This window comes from Schistocerca serialis, unplaced genomic scaffold, assembly GCF_023864345.2.
Source record: "Schistocerca serialis cubense isolate TAMUIC-IGC-003099 unplaced genomic scaffold, iqSchSeri2.2 HiC_scaffold_1401, whole genome shotgun sequence".
NCBI classification, from domain to species: domain Eukaryota; kingdom Metazoa; phylum Arthropoda; class Insecta; order Orthoptera; family Acrididae; genus Schistocerca; species Schistocerca serialis.
The window spans coordinates 515129-539060 of record NW_026047627.1 but is presented as its reverse complement, the minus strand read 5'-3'; the positions used below and the strand labels follow the sequence as shown (position 1 = coordinate 539060).

At 42.6% G+C, this 23932-nt stretch overlaps 1 protein-coding gene across 1 annotated transcript in view; it reads right to left on the bottom strand.

Moving 5' to 3' along the window:
- Window positions 1-4529: 4529 nt before the first annotated feature.
- Window positions 4530-23932, bottom strand: part of LOC126442694 (uncharacterized) — a 104397-nt gene continuing 84994 nt past the window's right edge. The window contains exon 11 of the mRNA XM_050090743.1: window positions 4530-7066. Within this exon, the coding sequence (XP_049946700.1) occupies window positions 5589-7066 (1478 nt within the window). The 3' untranslated portion in view covers window positions 4530-5588. The remainder of the gene's footprint in view (window positions 7067-23932) is intronic.

Here is a 23932-nt window from a genome sequence, read left to right as displayed (position 1 = left end):
AGAATGTAATGTTATCAATTCCAAAGAAAGCAGTTGCTGGTAGGTGTGAAAATTACTGAACTATAGGTTTAACAACTCGTCGTTGTAAAATACTAACTCAAATTCTTTACAGAAGAATGAAAAAACTGGTAGACGCCGACCTCAGGGAAGATAAGTTTGGATTCCCGAGAAACGTGGTAACATGCGAGGCGCAACCTGACCAAATGCAGGGGCGGTTGGTAGGACACGTTCCGAGACGTCGACGGGTAACCAATTTAAACCTGAAGGGAAGTGTGGAGGTTAAAAATCGTAAAGACCAGGTGGTGAATACAGTAAGAGGTCGGATGGATGTGGGCTGCAGTATGTACTTGGAGATGAAGAGGCCTGCAACTTATACAGTAGAATGGAGAGCAATTTTTGAAACCAGTCCTGACAGTGAGGGGCGCAACAACATCTCTCTGTGTTATAACATCTTATTTTCCAGTTGGTGTATTTCTTCATTGTTTATAACTGACTGTCATAGTACCTCTGAAGATGACGCGAGGATTACATATTTATTTAAAGTAGGAGTAGTTGAAGATCACAGGTTGGTGCTGAAGGATAGATTTCGTGGATCCACTGTATTTTAATCTACTCGAATTGCTTAGCGATGCTTCCTGCTTGTTTGTGAAGGGGCTGACCTGCTCGTTAATTCTGCCGCATGTCGGGCCCTGACAACAGTAGGCAGTGTCGTCTGTGTACAGGGCTCTTCTTTCGTTCCTCGACCCTTAGCGATGTCAGCCATGTTGTAGGTGTGTAGCACTGGAGACGTGACTGTCCCACGTGACGTCGCTGCAGCTGGCTTAATACCTGTCCAATGGTGATCACCAAGCAGCGCATGTACTTACCTATTTCCAGCAACATTTTTAGTAAACTGCACACTTTGGCATGCGAAGTTCACTAGAAAGCTTGCTGGCGTTGCGCCTGCCGTGTTGCGTTCAGCCTGCGTCGCTCTGCTGCTCAGTCCTGGGACCGGGTCACCTGTGCTATGGTTGCCGCTGAACCTGGCTTGTTCTTGTGCGATTATGTTGTTCTTCCTTGAATATTTTTAGTCTGTCTCGAAAGCTTCCCCTGTCACTGAGAGCACGGTAACCTATGATTTGGTGTTGTTTTTTGGTCTTTCGGGTTGGGAAATCATCTTGAATTTAGCTTGCTTCTATTTTAGAGAGACTATTTTCAGTTTCATGGCCGCGATGAAGAAACGTCTGATGTTTTGCGGTTCACAGCATAATAAATGTGAGGTATTCGTTAGCTATCCAGTCGCCAAATTCAGTATAGCTTCAGAATCTGGGTAGCTATGTTGTACGTAGTATATGTTCTAAGATAGAAGTGCCATAGTGATTGATAAAAGGCGGCGAGTCATTTCTGAGTCTTGCGTGATTCAAAATGGCTACAACCAGTTTAATATCTTTCTTGTTCAATTTTTCAGCAAATATCGCAGATCTAACACTGAGTCTCCTGTTCCTTTAGCTGGGTACAATGAGGGTATATAATTAACGAGAACAGTTGGCGGTTCCTCGGCAGGATACATCGTTGTGGTGTTTTATATGAAAGACTATGAAGCATCTATCTCAGCTTCTACTACGGTCTGGTTTGCGTGACAGATACAGTTATCTAGATTGATTTCTCTACCTGCTCATGAGGTACGTGTTGCGACTATAATACCAACTTCTTTTTCTCTTACTATGCCTTTAGGGAGTTTGTTTTTAGAGCAGAAACCCAGTGTGTTGACAATGCAGATAGTGCCAATATCTTTCTTAGGCTTGAATGTAAAGGTTAATTCTTGTTTCCTGGTGTCTCAGGCTAGGTTGGGCATAGGCCTCCTTGTCTATCAATATGGCGATATAGACGTGGATCCGTGTTCGCCAAAGAAAGTAGCTTTTTAGAAACTGCTGTTATTATTTCCCTTCTTTCAGATATCATGTTGGGAAGGGCTGTAGTGAAGACTCAGTGTATGTTTCCCGTTTGATTGTTATCTTGACATTCTTGGACGAAGTTTCATCAATGCGCTTAATGTTTTCAGTTTTGTTTGCTGAGATAGGCTGTTTCGGTCTTTGTTTGCAACTCTCATCATTATTAACGTTATCAGTGTTGCAGCTCCTGCATTTTGGTGCTTTTGTTTCGGGTATATTTTGCAATTAAAAATTCTATGTGCTCGACTCCGTTCTTCACATTTCAATTTATATCGCAGCTTTTCGTGGCTTATTGGAAAGTGTTGCAATATGGACGTAGCTGTTATTGAGGAGGTAGTGTTTAAATAGTCCAACCTTGTGAGGTACACAGTGCATTCTGAAATGGTGAACAAGTAGCTTGTTAGTTGGTTCTTTGTAACTATAGATGACTGGAAGGAATAGCGGGGAATTTTGATTTAGTTTCCTGGTACCTTTAGGTCCCCCTCATTTTTTTCGTTTGTTGTATCACGGTCAAAATTGATTATCACAAAGGCGAGCGTGAGTCTGTGTGGTTTCTCTTTTGCTTAGTGTTTGGCGTGCGATGTGATTTCTGTTACTGTTGCTTCAGATCGGGAAGTAACTCAAACTGTTCTCTCGGGTTTCGATATCTGATGGGTGTGTTGTGATGTTGGCAAATTTTTTCGGATTTTTTTGTGAACGACTTGGTGGCCCAGGCAACTGTTTTAGTGCAGGTTACAACGATTTGGCGGTTTCTTTGCCACCTTCTTCGTTTATAGTAGGGTTTGCTAAAGTGCCGTAAGTTGTGTTAGATGTGCTTTAATTCCATCTACATCCAACCAGTTGTAAACCTTGTTCTTCGTGAGATGTATTTGGATGAGTGTAAACTTTTTGTAATTGGAGTACCGTGTTTGTGGCGGCTTTGCCTGTTTACTTCGGATTTCTTGTCCGGGTTTTCGGCGTAGCGTTGCGTTTCTGGAGATCTGCTGGAGACAGAGTTCTCTCATTCAGTCTGGTGCGCTCTGATCTGTTGTTGCATATCGGAAACAGGACGATCCATAGTCCCCACGCCCTGCTTGAGAACGCTCGCAGTCAGCGTTGAGTTCTGTGCCTTTAGCCTCGGCAGATGCGAGTTGGTCGTCCCTGTCTCAGAGTGTGGCGGTTGTGCAGACTGCCGATCCCAAGTCTGAGTCGCTCTGACAATGCTGCATTTGACGACAGTGGCGCGAGTTACGCATGATGCACTTTGCAGGGGACATCGTCTGAGTAACACGTGTGCTGTCGAACAACTACGTACATGTAACAACAGTTCAAGCAGTTTCGGCTGCGAGAATGCTTGTCTCCATATATATCAGAGGAAACCCCTTAGTAGGTATATCGGTTGCAGAAGTTAATGCTTGATACCCCACGAGTGAAAGGGTTGTAACAGTTGATTCCCTGACCACCGATATCTGCTCGCTGGTTCGCCTTTTTGAAGATCAGAACGTGACAGCAGCGGCTGTAAGCAGCAGCAGGGAGTGGCCAGTGGTGGGGCTTGCAGTCCTCTGCTGCTCCTGATTGGCTGAAAGGCCCACGTGTAGAAGGATTTCGTGGAGAGGCTCGGAGCTCGGGGAATCGAGAGCTGGCTGTCGGCGCCCGTGTGGCCGACGTGGCGGGTCGCGGGCGCTCTGGAGCGGAGTTCTGTGTCGCGACGCACAGTGTTCTCGAGTTTCCAAACGCCTTCTCGTTTGCGCGCATCCATTACCGCTTAAGAACTTTCCTGTCGTTATCTGCGAATGTTGAAATAGTAATTAGTGTGGGCGTTTAGGCGAATTGTAGCCCAGGGAAAACTCGGTGATGTTAGCGAAGTGGTAGTGGTCCTCCGACTCAGACTGACTTGGCTGGGGTAATTGGATAGCGATAATCTCAGTTTGTTATCCAAATCTGGGAGTAATGTTTTTTGAGTGACCGTCTTCCTGTTGAGTTTGAACTGTGTATTTCGTACAGCCAGTCGAAAGTAATTTCCTGGACTCGGCTGTCAATGTTCCCAGTACTGCGGTCGTAACTCGGGATCTTGCCTGGGGGTAAGTAGGTAGCACGAGGGCCGTTAACTATTGGCTTTCGAGCGATGAGGTTCGATACTTTCCAGCGGGTCGAGGCTCGGCTGGCGACCACTGAGTCGGACTGACTTTACGCGTGTCCCGGTGGTGCAGGACGCTTGTGTGGGTGGGCCCCGTGTCGGCTCTGGCCGCCACCACCTAAAGAGAAGGCCGCGGCGCGCTCTTGTGACGTCACGCAGAGCGGGCCAGGGTTGGCTTGGCGCTGCGCTGACAGAATCGAGGCGCACGGCCTGCAAATCTTCGTCAAACGTTTTTACAGAATGTGTTGAGCTGCCGGCGCCCCCCTGCGGCCTGGCGGGCTGCACCCGGCACCTGCCTCCCTCGTGGCGCTGCGGCCTCTGGTTCCACTGCGTCCAGTACGGAAATCGCGGTTAACACTGCGGGTGCCTGCTAAGTGCGCGATGATGCCTGTAGTTTCACAATTCACGAAAATCACTCCACGTAGTACTATTTATCACAGGATTTTCAGTTGGGCTGGATACTAAATTCACACAGACACTCCTTTACTTTGCTCACTCAGGTTTTATTTAAACAAATGGGAGATCGTCTATTGATTACGAATCACAACAATTTCGGCGTACTGTGTGCTTCTAGTGAAGCTACTATGGCACATGTTTTCCAGGACTCACAGTACTGGCACAAGTTTATCCTTCCACAGTACTGTTTCTGTAAATACGCCTTTAAGTAATGTTCTTCCTTGCTCAAGAGTGGCACATGGAACATTAACTTTTAACATCTGCCATAGTACCCTTACAAACCTCTAGCTTAACAAATCACCGTCTTGTCTCACAAACCCAATAATGCTAATCTCATATAACTCTGCCATTCGACATTTTGCGTTCACTTCAAGCCACATTTCACACAACAAGTCATGTGTTACTTTATTACTATACCTGTTTGAGCCACTCTATGTAATCGAACCACTAATAAGCTGAACAAACCCATTTACACTTTCATGCACACACCACTTCAGTCATTGGCCCCTCTCTTTTGATTTTATAAGTATCTGAATGTCTCTTGTCATGGTACTTGAATTACAAATCATGTAAAAGTACATCTTTCACACACATATGGAAAATTTCCTTGTTTCAGACATAATGTTATATACTAATATCATACATCATACATTAATACAACCGATAAACTGCAAAGACAGATCCTCGAAGGAAAACGGAGAAAAAACGTCCTACGAACATGTATCCAGAAATGCACCATCGCCACGGTAGATGACACTGACGAATGGGAATTCCTCCGACAACGTGATGCGTTTTACTTGTATATAACAGGCCGTGTGATTGACGCAGCCTGTTGTATACACGAAGCATTTCCCAACAATTTTAGTAAGTAGTCTCAGTGCATTAGAATAGGTAGACAGAGGCTACCACTCACAAATAAGCACACAGTTATAAATGAAGGAGACGTTAGGAAAGAGAAGTACTGGCTGTACCATATCAGATTTAATGACATTTAACATTCTCATACCAGGTAGAGTCCATTTTTATTGCTGGGCGTAATGCAGTGTAGTGTGGACACAGTTATTTGCGAAAAATACTGAAGGAGCCTACAGCGAGGATTCTGAAAAGGGAGACTGTTCATTGTTTCTCCTGGCCAGATTCCTCTCGGCTGCCGAACACAGCTCTAGACCTGCAGGGATGTTGGTTGGGTTCCACCAGAGAAGTATCCTGTTCTTGAGTATGGGGAGCGTCGTTCCATTGCAAACGAAACAGACGAAGAGCACTGGTCCTTGCACCATCGTAACTAGATGCATATAGTACACTAACTGCGCTATTCCCTGAGCCTGGTGGAACCCAATTCTAATAATAATTCCTGTTCCACTTAATATAATGGCCTTAACTGACATAAAAATACATTCCTTCTTTGAGGCAAATTTCTTGTCATCAACAATTTCGAGTTGCCGCATGGAGCACCGATTACGTAGGTACATGTATCCAATCAGTCCGAGACAAACCAAGTTGAATGCCACAGACACTGAAATCCCTGCAAGGACTACTATGCGACTGTAGATCAGGTAATATTTACTCGTCTTTTCCAAAGCAACAGCTGCCACACATACTATACTCCACGGTATAAGCACACACAGCACCTCACGACAGAATAACTGGCTTACTTCAGCAGGTAGTAGCTGGTCAGGAAGCCTGAGATGGCGAACACAAGCATACATGTGGTAGCAGAATGAGTTCAGCCAGAAACAGCTGAGAAGTGTGAGGGCGCTGTCTATCAGCACTGCTGTAGGTAAGTCAGGGACGCCTGCCATACGATACACGACCTCAGAACACAGGATCTGGACTATGCACGTGATCTGAAAGGACACGAGTATCTTTCCAGGCAAGTTGCGTAACTGGGGAAGGTACATGTATACTCCGGCAGTCGATAAACGGAAAATGATATTTATCAGTATAAATGAGATTTCTAAAGGCTTCAAGCTGTCAATTTTGAAATCCTTGTATTTCAAGGTGGCGTTGTTTAAACTGTTTTTGTAGTTCAGTGTTTCTTCTGTTAGCTTTTGATAGAGCACCCTGTTAGTACTACGGAATGCTCCAAATCCGAAACTAGTGAAATTACAATAATGGGAAGTCCGAATGACGGAAAAGTCGCGACACTTTAGCAACAGAATAGCTCTGGAAACAGAGCAGATGGCGTCTGTAGCGTTCGACTGCAGACATGATTGATCGTTAGTACTATCGAAATAGCAGCGAGCATCGTGCACAGATTGTATCATACTAAACGGGACGTCCTGACAAATGCCGTACGAGTTGACCACCATCCAGGCCAGCAGACAGAGGTTGACGTTTATCCTCTGTGTGTAGGCCAGGTAGCTGGTGACGGGTATGTGGGGCCACCTCTGCACCACGTCGTCCCACAGCTGCTCGCGGCACTGCTCGCGCTGCTTCACGGCTTCCAGTGGCAGGTCTTCCAGCGGACACGTGGGGTGGTCCAGGGCGTTCACCAACAGCTGCACGCAGTCAGTGTCCACGGAGAGCGTATCGTGGCTTCTGTCCTCCAGCTGCCACTTCTCGTCTGCAAGAAAACGACAGCAAGTAGGTGGTGGCCGTACACTGCAGGCAGCTGAATCCAAAGTCTTCTCTGGATGACGAGCCTGGGCGTCGTTTACCCGCATCATACAGGTTCAGTTACCCAGAAGTATGTAAGGCGGCATGTCAACACAAAGTAAGAGTATTAACAAAGACAGGTATCATGTTACTATGCACGTCTATTTCATCTACAGGGTGTCCAAGAAGTCCCTGTATCGCTCTTGACATAGTAAAAATGAGGAGGTAAATAGGTTTTATTGATAGTCCTGCACTGAAGATGTTAAAAAAACAATGTTATCAGAATTATATTTTTGTTTCAGAACTGCAGTCTTTGAGTTCCGAATCCATGGACCAACAATTATCTTGTAAAGGAGAGATCAGTGGAGGATTCGTGGGTGCATGAACATCCGCAGATAGGAAAAACTATGTAAGGTATGATGAGACCATTTGCCTCAGTCCCCCTCGTAAAGTAGCCATGCCTGATTGAGATAAATGTCCTGTATTTTCAGGCTGTCTCAAAGACAGACCACATATTGGAAGCAATAAAAAGTGACAGGAAACGTGTGTCACCCACTCTTAATCAGATGAGCAGTCTCCAATCAAAATAATTTGCAAAAGAGCAGTTGGACTTCAAGCATCTTCTTCAACAATGCACTACCACACTGAAAAAATATGAATACGAAAGAATTTAGGCCCATGTTTGTTACAGAATTATCTGGCAATGATGTGGAGCAACGATTTGTAACCTACCGTACTTCGTTGCGGTGACTTCTGCCATGTCTCGCTCAAGAGTGTTGTTTACCTATAAATGTGCCATATACCACTGTTTGCTCAGGAAAAATATTGTATTCTTGTCTAAGGAAAGTACCCATTATCAGCCTGAGTTGGAAAGGAACCTACCTCACCTTATGTGGGCCATTGTGTGATCAGAATACCTGTTAGCACCACATTCTTTTGAAGCTTACATGAATGGGAACTTCCATTTCTCTGTACAACAGAAGTTTTCAGTATCTCAGCTCCATGACAAGGCAGTCACGGATCTTGTGTGGTTGTAGAAGGAAGGAGCTTGAGTCTCGTTTTGTTGTTCAGATGTGTGGGTTTCTTAATGAACAACTTATTCTCGGATTCTATTTGGTTCTGCAGCATTTAAAGACATATTAAAATGGTTACCACGAAATCCCAACATTACCACCTCAACAACCTTTTGAAATCGTCATGACAAACTTTTGATCTTACCACACAAGTAACTGAATATGAAGAATAATAAAGCCGCATGTGGCTCAACGTTGAAAGATTAATGGAAAATTGACACAAGTGTTGAGGAAGTCTTTCTAAGCAGAATTACTTGCTTTATAGCAAGGGGGACAGCGAGACACATAGATATCTGAGGAAGGTGTGATCGTCCATACACTGATCCGTTGGCTACGTATTTTTTTTATATCTAACTACGTCCATATAGAATATACTCTTTTGAATATAACTCCATAGGCGTCCTGTACAGAGAAATAGGATGCAGGCTGAATTCTCGACTTTGTGATATTTCACTTTCCTCCGTGAACTTAGTGACCCCATCACGCAGCGTAAAAAAAAGTGATGCAGCATATTTGTCACCAGTTTGTTTCGTTAGCACGAGATTGTCGAGAAAAAGCACAACAAAATATAGTAACTGACGATTTTGGAAGTACCTTTACCACAATGAACGATTTACTGTTAATACTCTGTTTGCATACATTCAAAAACACGCAGAAAAATGTAATTACGTCGCCTCAGTCGTACCTAGTGTAATGATAATAATGCAGCAATAAATGCAATTGGGACATACATGCCTCAGCTGCTGAGTGGATGAATGTGGGATTACAACTCCAGAGATTTGGGATTCAGCCATTGCTCCCGAGATTCCTTCTGTCACTTATCTCTTCTTTCACCTCTGACATTGATTTATGGAAATCGAAAATGTTGTAACTGTAGAATTGTTCGGAGACCCAATAACTAACTGTGTCCCACAATTATTAACTGGGTAAGTTAGTTCAGAAGTAGGAAGACGGCGAGTGACGACAACCTGCAGTAGGACAGTGGCTCGCGAAGCACTGTGGTGACCAAACCAGGCTTCAGCTTGATGACGGCTTTACCTACTGCATTCTGAGAAGTCCTGATGGTCGTTTTCCTCGAGCACTATTCCTGTTCAGAGTACAAATCAAAGGAGAATGATACTCATATGCTACACATCATCCAATGTATACAGGGTGAGTCATCTAACGTTACCGCTGGATATATTTCGTAAACCACATCAAATACTGACGAACCGATTCCACAGACCGAACGTGAGGAGAGGGGCTAGTGTAACTGTTTAACACAAACCACACAAAAATGCACGGAAGTATGTTTTTTAACACAAACCTAGGTTTTTTTAAATGTACCCATGTTAGTTTTGTTAGCACATCTGAACATATAAACAAATACGTAATCAGTGCCGTTTGTTGCATTGTAAAATGTTAATTACAACCGGAGATATTGTAACCTAAAGTTGACGCTTGAAACCTCCGACATTCAGTTGCGTCTTGTAACAAACACGGGCCACGGTCGGCGGGCAGCATCTGCAGGGACATGTTTACGATGACGACCGTGTTTACGAGTGTGGCTGCAGTGCACTGTTGTGGTTTGGTCTAGCTGTCGCAGTGTCTGCATGTAGCGCTTGCTGCTATTGTTATTCTGCATTCGTCTCCGCACGCAGACCAACTGTAGTACACCGTGTTACCAGACGTCTGTGATAGTGTAGTGTTGTAGGAACTGTGACCATGGTGTATTCGAACTCTGAAAAGGCGGAGATGATACTCATCTATGGCGAGTGTCGACGAAATGCAGCTGAAGCTTGCAGGGTGTATGCAGAACGGTACCAGGACAGAGAGCATCCAACGTGCCGCACATTGCAAAACATCTACCGCCAACTGTATGCAACAGGTATGGTCGTAGCACGCAAACGGGTCCGTAACAGGCCCATCACAGGAGAAGCGGGTGCAGTTGGTGTGTTAGCTGCTGTTGCCATGAACCCACACATGAGTACACGGGACATTGCGAGAGCCGGTGGACTGAGTCAAAGTAGTGTCATGCGCATACTGCATCGTCACCCCATTCATGTGTCGCTACATCAGCAATTACATGGTGATGACTTTACTCATCGAGTGCAATTCTGTCAATGGGCATTAACAGAGAATGCGTTGCAGTTCTACCTGTTTACCGATGAAGCGGGTTTCACAAACCACGGGGCAGTGAATCTACGGAACATGCATTACTGGTCCGTGGACAATCCTCGCTGGCTCAGACAGGTAGAGCGACAGCGACCGTGGACTGTAAATGTATGGTGCGGAATCATTGGCGACCACCTCATTGGTCCTCACCTCACTGCAGGGGCCCAGACAGCTGCAACATACATCGCGTTTCTACAGAATGATCTGCCAACGTTGCTCGAAAATGTCCCACTGGAAACGCGTCGACGTATGTGGTATCAGCATGATGGTGCACCTGCACATACCGCAATTAACACTAGGCTGACCCTTGACAGGATGTTCGATGGGCGTTTCATAGGACGTGGAGGACGCATAAATTGGCCAGCCCGTTCTCCTGATCTTACACCTCTGGACTTCTTTCTGTGGTGTACGTTAAAGGAGAATGTGTACCGTGATGTGCTTGCAACCCCAGAGGATATGAAACAACGTATTGTGGCAGCCTGCGGCGGCATTACACCAGATGTACTGCGGCGTGTACGACATTCATTACGCCAGAGATTGCAATTGTGTGCAGCAAATGATGGCCACCACATTGAACATCTATTGGCCTGACATGTCGGGACGCACTCTATTCCATTCCGTAATTGAAAACGGAAACCACGTGTGTACGTGTACCTCACCCCTCATGGTAATGTACATGTGCGTCAGTGAAAAAGACCAATAAAAAGGTGTTAGCATGTGGACGTAATGTGCTGTTCCAGTCTCTTCAGTACCTAAGGCCCATCACCGTTCCCTTTGGATCCCTACGTAATTCGGTGCTCTCCCGATACACACGATCGAACAGCGGAGTAGTGGTACTCAAGCGTCAAATTTAGGTTACAATATCTCCGGATGTAATTAACATTTTACAATGCAATAAACGGCACTGATTACGTATTTGTTTATATGTTCAGATGTGCTAACAAAACTAACGGGGTTCCATTTAAAAAAAAACGTAGGTTTGTGTTAAAAAACATACTTCCGTGCATTTTTTTTATGGTTTGTATTAACCAGTTACACTAGCCCCTCTCCTCACGTTCGGTCTGTGGAATCGATTCGTCAGTATCTGATGTGGTTTACGAAATATATCCAGCGGTAATGTTAGGTGACTCACCCTGTATAGTTCATTGGCGTGTTGAGCGCAAATGTATACCCAGTAAGACGAATAAGTTCTGAAAGATTCTTATACACCGGCACGTTCTGTGAAAGGCCGAATGCACGACTTTGTCGTAAACACTCCATTTTCTTTGTTATTCATTCCTCTCCCACCACATTATCGTGTGGTGCGCAAGCTTCGGACACTTTGCTGCTCTTCAGCCTATTGAAGTTAGGCCAGTATAGCTTTTAAGGGAGAATGAATAAAATGATAGGTTTCAAAAAAATAAAAGCCATAGCGTCTCTACATAAACACATGTACATTGAAGTTGATGATGGTGCTATGGTGAAGATAAGGCTCTTGCTTCTGGCAAGTCACTGGCAGTCAGTTCCCGATAATACTACGAGGGTAATACAATATGATGCAGGTGCCGGCCAGAAAGGGTGTATGTATTCAAGGTGTTGGAGTGGGCTGGGAAGTATGATTGACAAGTTGATGTGCGTAGAGGGAGGTATGAGGGAGGGATTACAGTGGTCAGGAGGCTGGAAGCGGGGTCATCTACATATTGAAGAGACGTAGACGCTAGGATTATAGCTGGTTGGAGGAGTAAGTGTCTGCATACTATTCTGGAACAGGAAGAACCAGCCAGCTGAAGTTCCGCTCGAATAGGATACAGAAGGGTGGCAAGTGGAGGGTGGATATGACATGTTGGTATAGGCGCACCAGAAGCCTAGGTATCCAGAGGATAGGCGAGAAAAATTGCTTTTGTTCCCCACGTTTATGGGACGTTTACAATTTGTGACAAAGGTTGCGTCTGAGACTGCAAATATGATACAGAATGCAAGGTGTTCTAAGACTTTAAGGAATGGTAAATTTTTGAGAGTGCTGAGATCCAAGCTATATTGGCGAAAGTAACACTGGGGCCACTAAGGTTTTTGGAAAGACGAAGGAAGAAACAAGATCAGGGGTTAACGTCCTGTTGGTGAAACAGCTATTAGAGCATAACCCAGAATTGGGAAGAACGGGGAAGCAGGACAGCTGCGTCCATCCATAGGAACCGTCGTGTCATTCACCTTAAGCTGTGTAGGGACATCGCAGAGAAACTAAATATGGTCGAAAATCAAGTTTGGAGCCAACAGCTTACCACAGCATCGCCTCGTTCAGTGGGTTTTACCCAAGTACAGAGGATGGCTGAATGAGGGAAACCCCACATTGTCGAGTTTCCTGTCTTCTTAATTTGAGTTTGTTGTAAGCTGGGGATGCGTGATTATTCCAAGATACGAGAAAGGGAGAGTCCTCTGCCCATGTCAGCAGAGAGGAATGGAGCAGCAAGTCCACCGCTTTACTGCAAGCGCTTATCTTCCTCCACGTAATTGGGCACTGTCCATGCATTGTAAGAGAACTGTGACTCGGTGTTTTATCTGTTGAGTGTGTAAGTAGGCTGTTTATGTTTTCTTTATGTAAGTAGGCTGTTCAGGTTTTTTTATTGGTAACGCCACCTCTGTATGAAAATCACTGGCTGTGCTGTGTGCAGTCTGTGGCTGCTTTGCATTGTTGTAATACTCGCCATTGTAGTGTTAGGCAGCTGGCTGTGAACAGCGCGTAGCGTTGGGCAGTTGGAGGTGAGCCGCCAGCAGTGGTGGATGTGGGGAGAGAGATGGCGGAGTTTTGAAATTTGTCATGAACTGCTATATTTATATATGATGATATCAAGGTAAATACATTGTTTGTTCTCTACTAATATCTTTCATTTGCTAACTATCCCTATCAGTAGTTGGTGCCTTCCATAGTTTGAATCTTTTATTTAGCTGGCAGTAGTGGCGCTCGCTGTATTGCAGTAGCTTGAGCAGCGAAGATTTTTGTGAGGTAAGTGATTTGTGAAAGGTATAGTTTAATGTTAGTCAGGGCCATTCTTTTGTAGGGATTTTTGAAAGTCAGATTGCGTTGCGCTAACAAAATATTGTGTGTCAGGTTAAGCACAGTCATGTATAATTGTTCAAAGGGGTACGTTTCATATGTCGACCCTTAGCCGAGGATACCTCACTGGAATCTTCTGATTTTTTTCTTGTAGTTTGTGTAATTGGTGTAGCTATTTTTATTGATAGCGCGTAATCATAGAGAGAATTTCCTTTGTAGTTGTAGTTTTTCATTGTTGTACAGTAAAAGAGTTGTGGCATGCATGTAGATTTGCACCAAGTATTTCGCAGCTGCGCTGGCAATTAAGTAGACATTATTTCCATTGCTATGTTATTTTATTTTGCTCTTCAAATTGTGCTTTTCTGTGTTATCGTGTGAAATATTGTGACAATAATGGCGTGTAAATAACGTAACACTAGGCTCCAAAGTAAACTGAGAAATAATAGTGACGACGAGCATAGCTTATCAGCACCACTGTGTAATGAAGTAACAGACATTCAAAGTAGTAATTTGGTAATAGTGCATAGGGAAATGGAGCGGGCGGCAAACAATGGCGCAGACAGTGAAACAAATAGTGAACAGGGAAGCATTATCGATCGATCGGTCGGCAACAGCTCGCCTCAGGAATCGGAAATGACAGGACACAATCTTGCAAATACTGCAGATTTAGGTTTTGGGTCCTCACCGTTTTCTCAAATAAGTCAAGACACATTTTCTGCTTGTCAAAATGTCAATGTTGCCGGTGCAAATTTACTGCCGAAAAGCACTGAGGAACATGTTGCAGACACCAGTGCATTGTTATTACAGTTAATGCAACAAATGGGACAAAAGCTACAAAAGTTAGACACAACACTTGAACAAAATCAGAAACAAATGGGACAAAATCTTAAAAAGTTAGACACAGTGGAACAAAATCTTAAAAAGTTAGACACAATGGAACAACACCAGAGACAAACACAGCAACAGTTAGACACAATGGAACAAAATCTTCAAAAGTTAGACACCACACTTGAACAAACACATGAAGATTTAACTACTGAGTTACATAACATTGAATCGAAATGTCAAAAAGTCTGTAATGACGTAAAAACACAAATTTGTGAGCATTTTCAACCTATTTTTTCGCGGCATGAAAATGCATTACAGAATCACGAAGCAGCCATAAAAGAACTGCAAACCATTGTTCATGAAAATCATGAGACCTTGTGGGCTAAAATTGACTCAGTTGCATTTACCGATTCGGTTACGCAACTTGCAAAAACTCAGGAAAACTTTAAGGACACAGTAGATACTCTGAAACTTCGTTCAGAAAAACACACTGAAGAAATAAGTACACTATCGGAGAAAGTAGCCGAACTTTCGGATCAGGTCACTAACTTATCTACAAAGGTAGATGATGATCTGAAAGACACAAGACCTGTAGCCTTCACTGACACAGAAGAGTATGAACAAATTAGAAAATTCAAACAGAGTCAAAATCAAATCAATACACAACACCAAAGAGAAATCCGGGAAGTACAAGATCAGCTGACACAGGTAATACAAGAATTACGTATTTCAGAGGATACTCACACCCCAATACGGGAAGAGGGACACAGAAATACGGAACAGCCACAAAATAATAACACAGGGCATTTCGGAAGTTATGAAAGAAATTGGCAATGTGCACCGAATTTTGAGATGGAACGGCCGACACGACCTAACAATGACCGATATGCGACTCGCCGACATGATGATTTTGACTATAAGCTGCTCATTACTACACGTAAATTCAAAACATTTAAGAATTCTGGCAACGACATTCATCCACAAGCATGGCTCCATCAATTCTCGCATTGTTTTCCTCCCAACTGGTCGTTAGAACACAGATTAGAATTTATGTGTGGCTACTTGGAGAATGAACCAGCTGTAACAATGCGATCGGTAATTCACGATTGCCACAGTGAAGGAGAGTTTTACCATGCCTTCCTCTCAGCATATTGGTCTCAAGCCACACAAGACCGAGTAAAACATAGCATCATAATGATGAAACGTTTCGAACAATCTGAATTTTCCAGTCTTATGAAATATTTTGAAGACATGTTGCATAAGAATCAGTATCTTTCAAACCCATACAGACCCTCAGAACTCATCTGCATTTGCTTAATCAAACTGCCTGAACATTTACGACATATTATTTTGGCAGGACGTTGCAAAGACGACATTGAAGCATTTCAGGGACTCTTACAAGAATTAGAAATTGACACAGACAGTCGCCGGATGCGAAAACAGGAAAACAATCACTACAGGTCACATACGTCACAATTCCGTGATGACAGAAACAATAACTGGACACGAAAAGGCTATTCTTACAACGCAAATCGTGACCAAAACAGACACCACCCATATGACAACCGCTGGCAGAGTAATAATAGTTACAGAGAAAGATCGCATTTCCGTAGTAATGACTATCACAGAGACAATCAGAGAAACAGACAATATGGGAACCAAGACAATTATTATCAAGGGAGGCAGAATAACTTCAGACGCAACAGTTCGGCGCACAGTTACGATTCAGGGAGAAACTCTCCACCACGTGACGGACAAGGAAGAAACTACGGAATCTACCGACATGACGACAGACGATATATTCGTAACGACAGACCTGAATTGCATCAAAACTGGCGGGATTCAAACAGAGCAGGGCACTTTCGACAACGTGAATTTGTAGAAGTTAGGTCTCCTAATCCCAATAACGATGCGCGCCAACAAAGGGACAGACAATGACTCGCTCCGCAGGCGGCCGCTTGCGCCGGCTGGCTCAGAGAAAAATGACATAGACGCTAACCTGAAGAAAAATTCCAGTATTGTTTAACGACGTATACCACGATAATTGCGTTGAAGTTGAAACTCTGCGTACTAGGAAGAGTAAAGGTTTACACCACATTTCACATGTAAAACCGTTTATTGAAAGATAATCTGCTTTTTAACTTTATCTTTGCCATAAAACTTTTCACTTCACATTTCTAGTATGCTTTGTCAGACTTAAGAAACTGTTAACATGCAACAATGTTTGAAGTTAAATATCCAGTCTAGAACCTAGGGAACATTTTTAAACAGAAATTACGAATGCATTGTTATAGTGAACAGATGACACAGTGTTGTATTTGTACATTCTTGCTTGTTAGTTGCACGATTACGTAACGACTATCAGGCTTACGTACTTAGGACCCATACTGCTACTGCTAATGAGATTTTAATGCAACATTTTGGTTTACTTGAAAATACATTCTGGGTTTAATGTACTTTCTGTGAGATACCAGACGACACAGTGGTTAGTTTATCTGACAGCTACACGATTTTATCACGATGCTACTAATGAGTGACAATTTACAATGTTGCTTTTGCAGTGTTTCTGTTTTATATCTGCACAGTTTCTCTGAATTCTTCTGGAAAGTAAAACATGTTTTAGTAATAGCTTTTGTGGTATAGCTACAATGAGACTGCCTTTTCTGTAGCACGATAATACGTTACAGCACAGTACTTTCCTCATCACGGCAATAAGCGTAATAACTAAGACATTTATACGCAAAGCATTTCACTTTTGTGTATTATGAGGTAAGTACATTGACTTCTGCAGAACTTAGCTTTCGGAGGACGATAACTACGACACTTCCACACAGATTATGTTGCAACAAGACGCACATTTAGCGCTACAGTACACGTATTTGAGTGATTAATTTTGTACTTAAAACATTTATTTTTAAAGATTTTTGAATTACAAAGAAAGTTTTCCGTGATACATTTCATTCCATTGCTGTAATCTGTAACACCTGAGGGTTAATTACATTAATCCTCAGGGGGGTACACACTTACTTTGTGTACCATGTGTGTGGCAACCACAAGTAGCTAATATGGTATTTGCTTATACAATTTTACACATCGGTACCATATTTCTCTAACACACAAATTACACAGCTATCTGATCATGTAACTGAGAGATAAACTTTTTTTATTACATCAGTGACATATGTTTACGCAATTACAGAGTTGGATTACTTCACACTTACGAAATTGTATTTTGTCTGTACTGTGTGAACTCTTCATAGTTTTTCGGACCCATTGTGATACTATGAGAGCTTTGAATGATGTATTTGGTATGAGATCATGATTTTTAAAGTACGTTTGAGGCAGATGACACTTTTGACATGAGCAGAGAATTTTCTTTAGGTTTGGAATTATTGCAGAAAACTACGACATTTTTGAGATTTGACTGAGGTGTTATGATATTATTACGACGACAATGTGTATTATGCTGTTGAGATATGTTTATGATCAATAAGATGATGCTACCATATATGAGGAATAAGAAGTATGTTGGAAACCAAGAATTGTACTTTAAGAGTTATGAAATGTGTGTAAATGTGTGACTGTATCACAATGCTGACGAATTTTTTTTTTTGGACGCTGTTATATTTACAAGATTTTGTTTCTACACATTTGTTACGCAAATTTTCGACCTGTGAAATGTTTATACGAGACTGTCACTGTAGCGGAAACTGCTGTCGTAAATATGTCGGTAAGAAAGGTAAGTGACCGTGACGTAATGCGTTGCGAGCGGCCAGGTGTGCCAGTTGCCTGGAGGAAAAGCCATTATTGCGAGCCCTTTTCAGCGGCACAGGTAGAAAAAAAAGGGGACGCCATTAACCTCGCTTCTGACATTCCTTTGTAGAAAGCATCGCAAAAACGACACGGTCGAACTTGAAAACATATGATTACACTAGCTCTTAATTTACGATATTTACTGAAATGCCTAATGAAATGACGAGAAATATTTTTACATCTGCACACCTGATTATGACAAGCGTCTTTCTACGAGAGTTGAGAGAGTTTCTACTAACTTATGAAATGTCACATGACTACTGAATGATATTTTTATACTTTGCTTTTCATAGTTGCTTATTTCATTTGATATCTGGTTTCCAGCTGTGTTGCAGCATTGCTTTTATAAAATGAAATGCATTTGCTAATGTGAACACTTTCTGTCAACAGATCTATTAAATAATTATTTTATGATCCACATTCTTTAAAAAAGGAGCACTTGGAAAGGAAAGAACAATGAGAAGGAACTAGTAACAGTAACACATAATTTTCTTTTCAAGTACATGGTAATATTTCTTTTACAATAAGTTGTTGTGGTGCACCACTTTAATTACATAGACATTAAGATGTGAATATATATTTCCCTTATCTGCATTGTTGTTTTTACTGTAATATTTTTTCTGCTTGAACTATGTCATGTTTAGGTATAAGTTACTGCTGTTTGCCAGGCATATTGCTGCTAAATTTAACTTTGTATTACTCTGTTAAGCTTTTCTTGTTGCTGCACATTGGCTCATATTAGTTGTAATTTTGCATTTTTTCTGTTGATTTAGATTTACTGTAGCTTGCTTTGCAATTTTCCATTTTTTTGGTCATTGCTGTTTGTGTTACTCGTTTTGTGCTGCTGCATTGCCTCGTCCCTTAATTTAGCATCTGAGCTCAGTAGATTTAAGTTAGCTTAAGAGGGGGTAGACTATATAAGAAACTGACTACGGAGAATAGGGAAAGAATGCTTTGAAAGTTATCTGAAAACGATTTGGGCCTAAATGAGTATTGTACAATGAGCCATATTTATTTTGAAAGAAATATGGTTAGAATACAGAAAAGAGGTACAGACTGGACTTTTTGGGAATAATGATGAACGAAGGGAGATCTCCAAGAACAACAAAGGTTTTGTTCACAAAATACTGCAGTACCAAATGTTACACTGGAAACAAACCCTGTCCTTTCTTTTTGTGTTATCCCACTATGTGTTTGTGTACCCTTGTGTAGTTGTTTTCTTCCTGTCTCTGTGTAGTTTCATAGAATTTTTTCTTCTTTTAATATTAAGCTACATTCACTATGATGAGGAATACTGTTATCCTCAAATATAATTGGCATTAATAATATGTTATTTACTTTGTAAAGATGTTAGACATTATTTATTCTGTTTAAATGCTCATGTGTGAAGTTGATGTTTCGAAAGTTATTCTGATCTTTTATGTATGTACTCATGTCATAATTCCTGTAACACTGATGTATATGTTATTTCTATTCTTTTGTAAAGCCCCTATTACTACAAATGTTATCTGTACTATTATGTTCTTTAATGATGTATTTTGTACCTTTGTAATTGTATTTTCATGTTGTAAATTTATAATTGTATAGACACAAGTTCTTCAAATTAAGTTCCATTTTACTGCACACGTTTCTGTTGGTCATAGTATATGGACAATATGTGAGAAGTAGGGACTGTTAGTGTTTGCACGTGTGTTAATAATTCAGCAAGGGACTGGATAACGGCATTGCTGGTTCTAAGGACAATTCCAAAAACTTTGTGAGTGCACAAGTGGTGGTTATGGACTTGCTATATTATCCGCAAGACTCTTCAATGGTGATTGTGCACCTACACAGTCACAACAGAATACTGCTGGCTATCTCTACAAGGACTACAGTGGGTCTACATCTTTGATGATCCATCAATACCATTATTTCTACAAGGACTGCAGTGGGTCTGCACCTCTGGTGGTCCACCAATACCGTAATCTCTACCAGGACTACAATGGGTCTGCTCTGTGATGACCTACCAATACTCCTCAAAACTTCGAATGACTCTGCTGTGGGTTTGCTCTGTTGTGACCCATTACTTATCTGCATGTCGAGAGTCAGCACTGTCTTTCCGTTGGAAGGACAACACTACTTCTTCAAGACTGCATGGAAATCCACTACTTCCGTGTGCATTTTCTTCTACTGCTCAGACTTTGAGAAAAACACTGCAATTTTACTGTGACGAATGATGAGGACTGTCTTTATGGACTGTGAGAAAATTTGAGCTTTTGACCAACATAGTATCAATAAGTGTGTGCATTTGATTTCTTTGTTATTGTAATTATGAAAAAATTTTTTAAATCTGTATTGGCCACTGCCCAATCCAATTTGTAAAATTTTTTGTGGGGAGCATGGGGGCTATGTAAGTAGGCTGTTTATGTTTTCTTTATGTAAGTAGGCTGTTTAGGTTTTTTTATTGGTAACGCCACCTCTGTATGAAAATCACTGGCTGTGCTGTGTGCAGTCTGTGGCTGCTTTGCATTGTTGTAATACTCGCCATTGTAGTGTTAGGCAGCTGGCTGTGAACAGCGCGTAGCGTTGGGCAGTTGGAGGTGAGCCGCCAGCAGTGGTGGATGTGGGGAGAGAGATGGCGGAGTTTTGAAATTTGTCATGAACTGCTATATTTATATATTATGATATCAAGGTAAATACATTGTTTGTTCTCTACTAATATCTTTCATTTGCTAACTATCCCTATCAGTAGTTAGTGCCTTCCATAGTTTGAATCTTTTATTTAGCTGGCAGTAGTGGCGCTCGCTGTATTGCAGTAGCTTGAGCAGCGAAGATTTTTGTGAGGTAAGTGATTTGTGAAAGGTATAGTTTAATGTTAGTCAGGGCCATTCTTTTGTAGGGATTTTTGAAAGTCAGATTGCGTTGCGCTAACAAAATATTGTGTGTCAGGTTAAGCACGGTCAAGTATAATTGTTCAAAGGGGACGTTTCAAGTGTACATGACTGTAATGGATGCGTTAAGAGCTTAACATCCACATCTGACACACATGTTGTTGTCTCATGCTTTTATTAAATTTACAAGTAGATAGATGAAACAGTCAATGATCAGAACGCCTTATTGTTTGGAAAGCAATACACTTATCTTTAGCTCGTCGTGGCTGTGGCTGGGTGAGCACGTGTGGTATTAATTGGGGTCCAAATACACAGGAGCTGCTGAAAACACTGAGCGGCATTACAGTGCAAGTCTGCACATGATGAGCACTGAACGTTTACTACAACTGTGCCAAATATGTGTCTGTTGTTGGCCCTCGACTCTCTGTACGTGGATGCTTGGCCTAGGCTTGACTGAGTGACGTTACGCCGACACTGCACTCTGAAGGCAGAAATTCGTCGCTTCTCTGCAGTCGTCATGGAACTGTTGATACCCTCGTAGACGGAACAGAAGTCAGGCTGGACTCTGGCAGAACTCGTACCAGGCACTGGCTGGAAATACTTGTCGTGTGTGGCGCCTCGAAGCTACAGGAGGAGTGGCTTACTACTTCTTTCTCATAGGCGGTGGAGATGCTGCTTAGGTGTACAGCGGTGGTCGATTGACGATTTGCTGCAGGCGAGTATCGTCGACACCACATGTGTCACCTTCAACAGTGTCACAGGCCTCATCAGTGTATCATGTTACACTGAGGAGAGGTAATGTAATGTACAACACTGACACTAGGACTGGTGATGAGAAACTTTATCCTTCAATTCCCGCTCCCATTACTGGGGAAATACCAGCAATGCAAATTTCTTCCATCACCTGGATTCGAACCAGCTTACCTTTGAAGAGGGTACCACCACACAGTCATGTTTATGTGTGCCATGGTGGAAGTTAGGGAGAGAGAAATGATTGGTGGTGTTTATTGTAATAATTCCTTGGGTTTTTAACATAAGTGATTTTGATGTAGCAGAGGCTACACCAAGAGGTGAAGTTATCGAGGCAGATGGAGATATGCTGTTGAGTGAGATTTACAGTAACAAAAGAAGCATGGTGTGCCAGACAAGGAGCTATACAGTAAACATAATTCATTGGGACACCTGGCACTTGCCAGAGATCCGAATGTGCGACTATTGCGGAATATTTCGCCAATGGAGCAGTCATCATACCACTTTTCAATTATAGGCCACATGTCCTGTGGACAGATACCAGTGGTTCCGATTACCTTCTGCATTCTCATGCCTTTGAGCACTGCTGACTCTTCAGGGTTTTAGGAGCAGGGGAAGAAAGTGCCTTGAAGCTCTATCCGCCCATCCATCATTACTGATGATTTTTATCCTAAATTTAAGCAGTAGCGAGGTTTGATCCTGGGTCCCATGACGTTTTGATTAGTATACAAAGACACTACCCTTAAATCATAGGTGACCCGTGGGATATAAACTTGCATACAGTATGATATCACACAACTTGACTAGAGCTAGTAGGAAATAAGAGTTTCTTAATGAGGTCGAAAGTAATGGAGTCATGAGCAGCCTCTCATAAGAATTTCCTGAAATTGTAAGACGTCGTGGTCTCCTTCATTGGTTACATATTCCGCCCTCACAATCATATTCTGTACATCAAGACGCTTCATTCGAGCCCAAACTCGATAAGATAAAGTCAGTATTAGATGAATTCATGTAAACGATATGCAAATAACTAATAAATCGCAAGTGCGCACTGTGGTTGAAACACTCGAGGCTGGCGTACACACATACATACCAGACTCGACGGTCACAGGAGCTTTTAGCTCGAGAGAGGCAACTGCACCCCAGGAGGCCGGTCCCAAGCTATCTACGTCGGCCAGTGACCGCCTGTAGAGCAGACAGCGTTAGCCCGAGTGAAAGGACGACCCCGTGTTCCGCTTAAAAGCAAATTCCGCTACATTGTGTGGGAGCGGTTAGCCTACACATTCTTTACATATAGAACGCAGTTTCAGAGATTTTCACAGGGAGACAGCAAACGCCAAACACCGATACTACAGATTTCCGGATTGGTCACCTTAAACAAAATGTCATTCTCCCGTTTTAGAAGAGCAATGCTGATTGGCAGACGATATTTCTGACGCCTTGAGCTGAAGGAGTAATGGAAGAGATCGAAAGATATACCCCTTCACGTCTGGCGTGCAGAGGGGCCGTTCCGTTGTCGCTCTTGGAGCGAGAACACGTAACGAGAGCGTGTGCGCTCGTGCATGTACTCAAAGAGCGATGAACAAGTCTCTCCTCAGTACTTCACTGGGAGAGTACCTCTGTCGAGAGCGAATCGAAGTGCAACTGTATATTGAGTCCTTGCGATTAAGCGTTGTTCACTGTGTTGGCCGCCACACTTATTGTGCGATGTGAATGGACTGAGTAATAGTTAAACGCCTGCGAGCGAATTTTTGAGTGGCATCGTGGTGGACTGGTTATGTGACCGGTGTACCACGCCAATAGACTAGGGGCGAATAGGAGTCCTTGACTTCATCAAGGCGTAGGGAGAGTTTGATTGGCGATGGTCAATCCAGATAGAACGAGAGTTATCTTATTTGTTGGCAGCGAGTGGCGCAGACAGCAGTCATCACAGCTACAGCTCTTGCGACCCCCACATTTCATCCACAACAGTACCCTTCACTGCATATCACACGTGACAGCCTCGACTGTACCTAGCAACATTCTAACCGATAATTATTCAAGTTGAGTAGGTGCGGCTCTCAGCCATTCTGCCAAGTCAATAACAATCTTAAACTTTGTATAGAAATTTCATTAGCGAATCCTATCCATAAGAGGTAACTTCACATTCTGAAAAGAACCCGCAAATAACGTGTTCAATTTATAACTAAAAGTGCTATTGTGATTTCTCAGAATTTTTGTAAAATAAATGATAATTTTCGTTACTTCCATGTTTATCTTACACTAACTAGCACTACTCCAGTACCCAAGTATCCCACTAGTTACGTAAGACATTT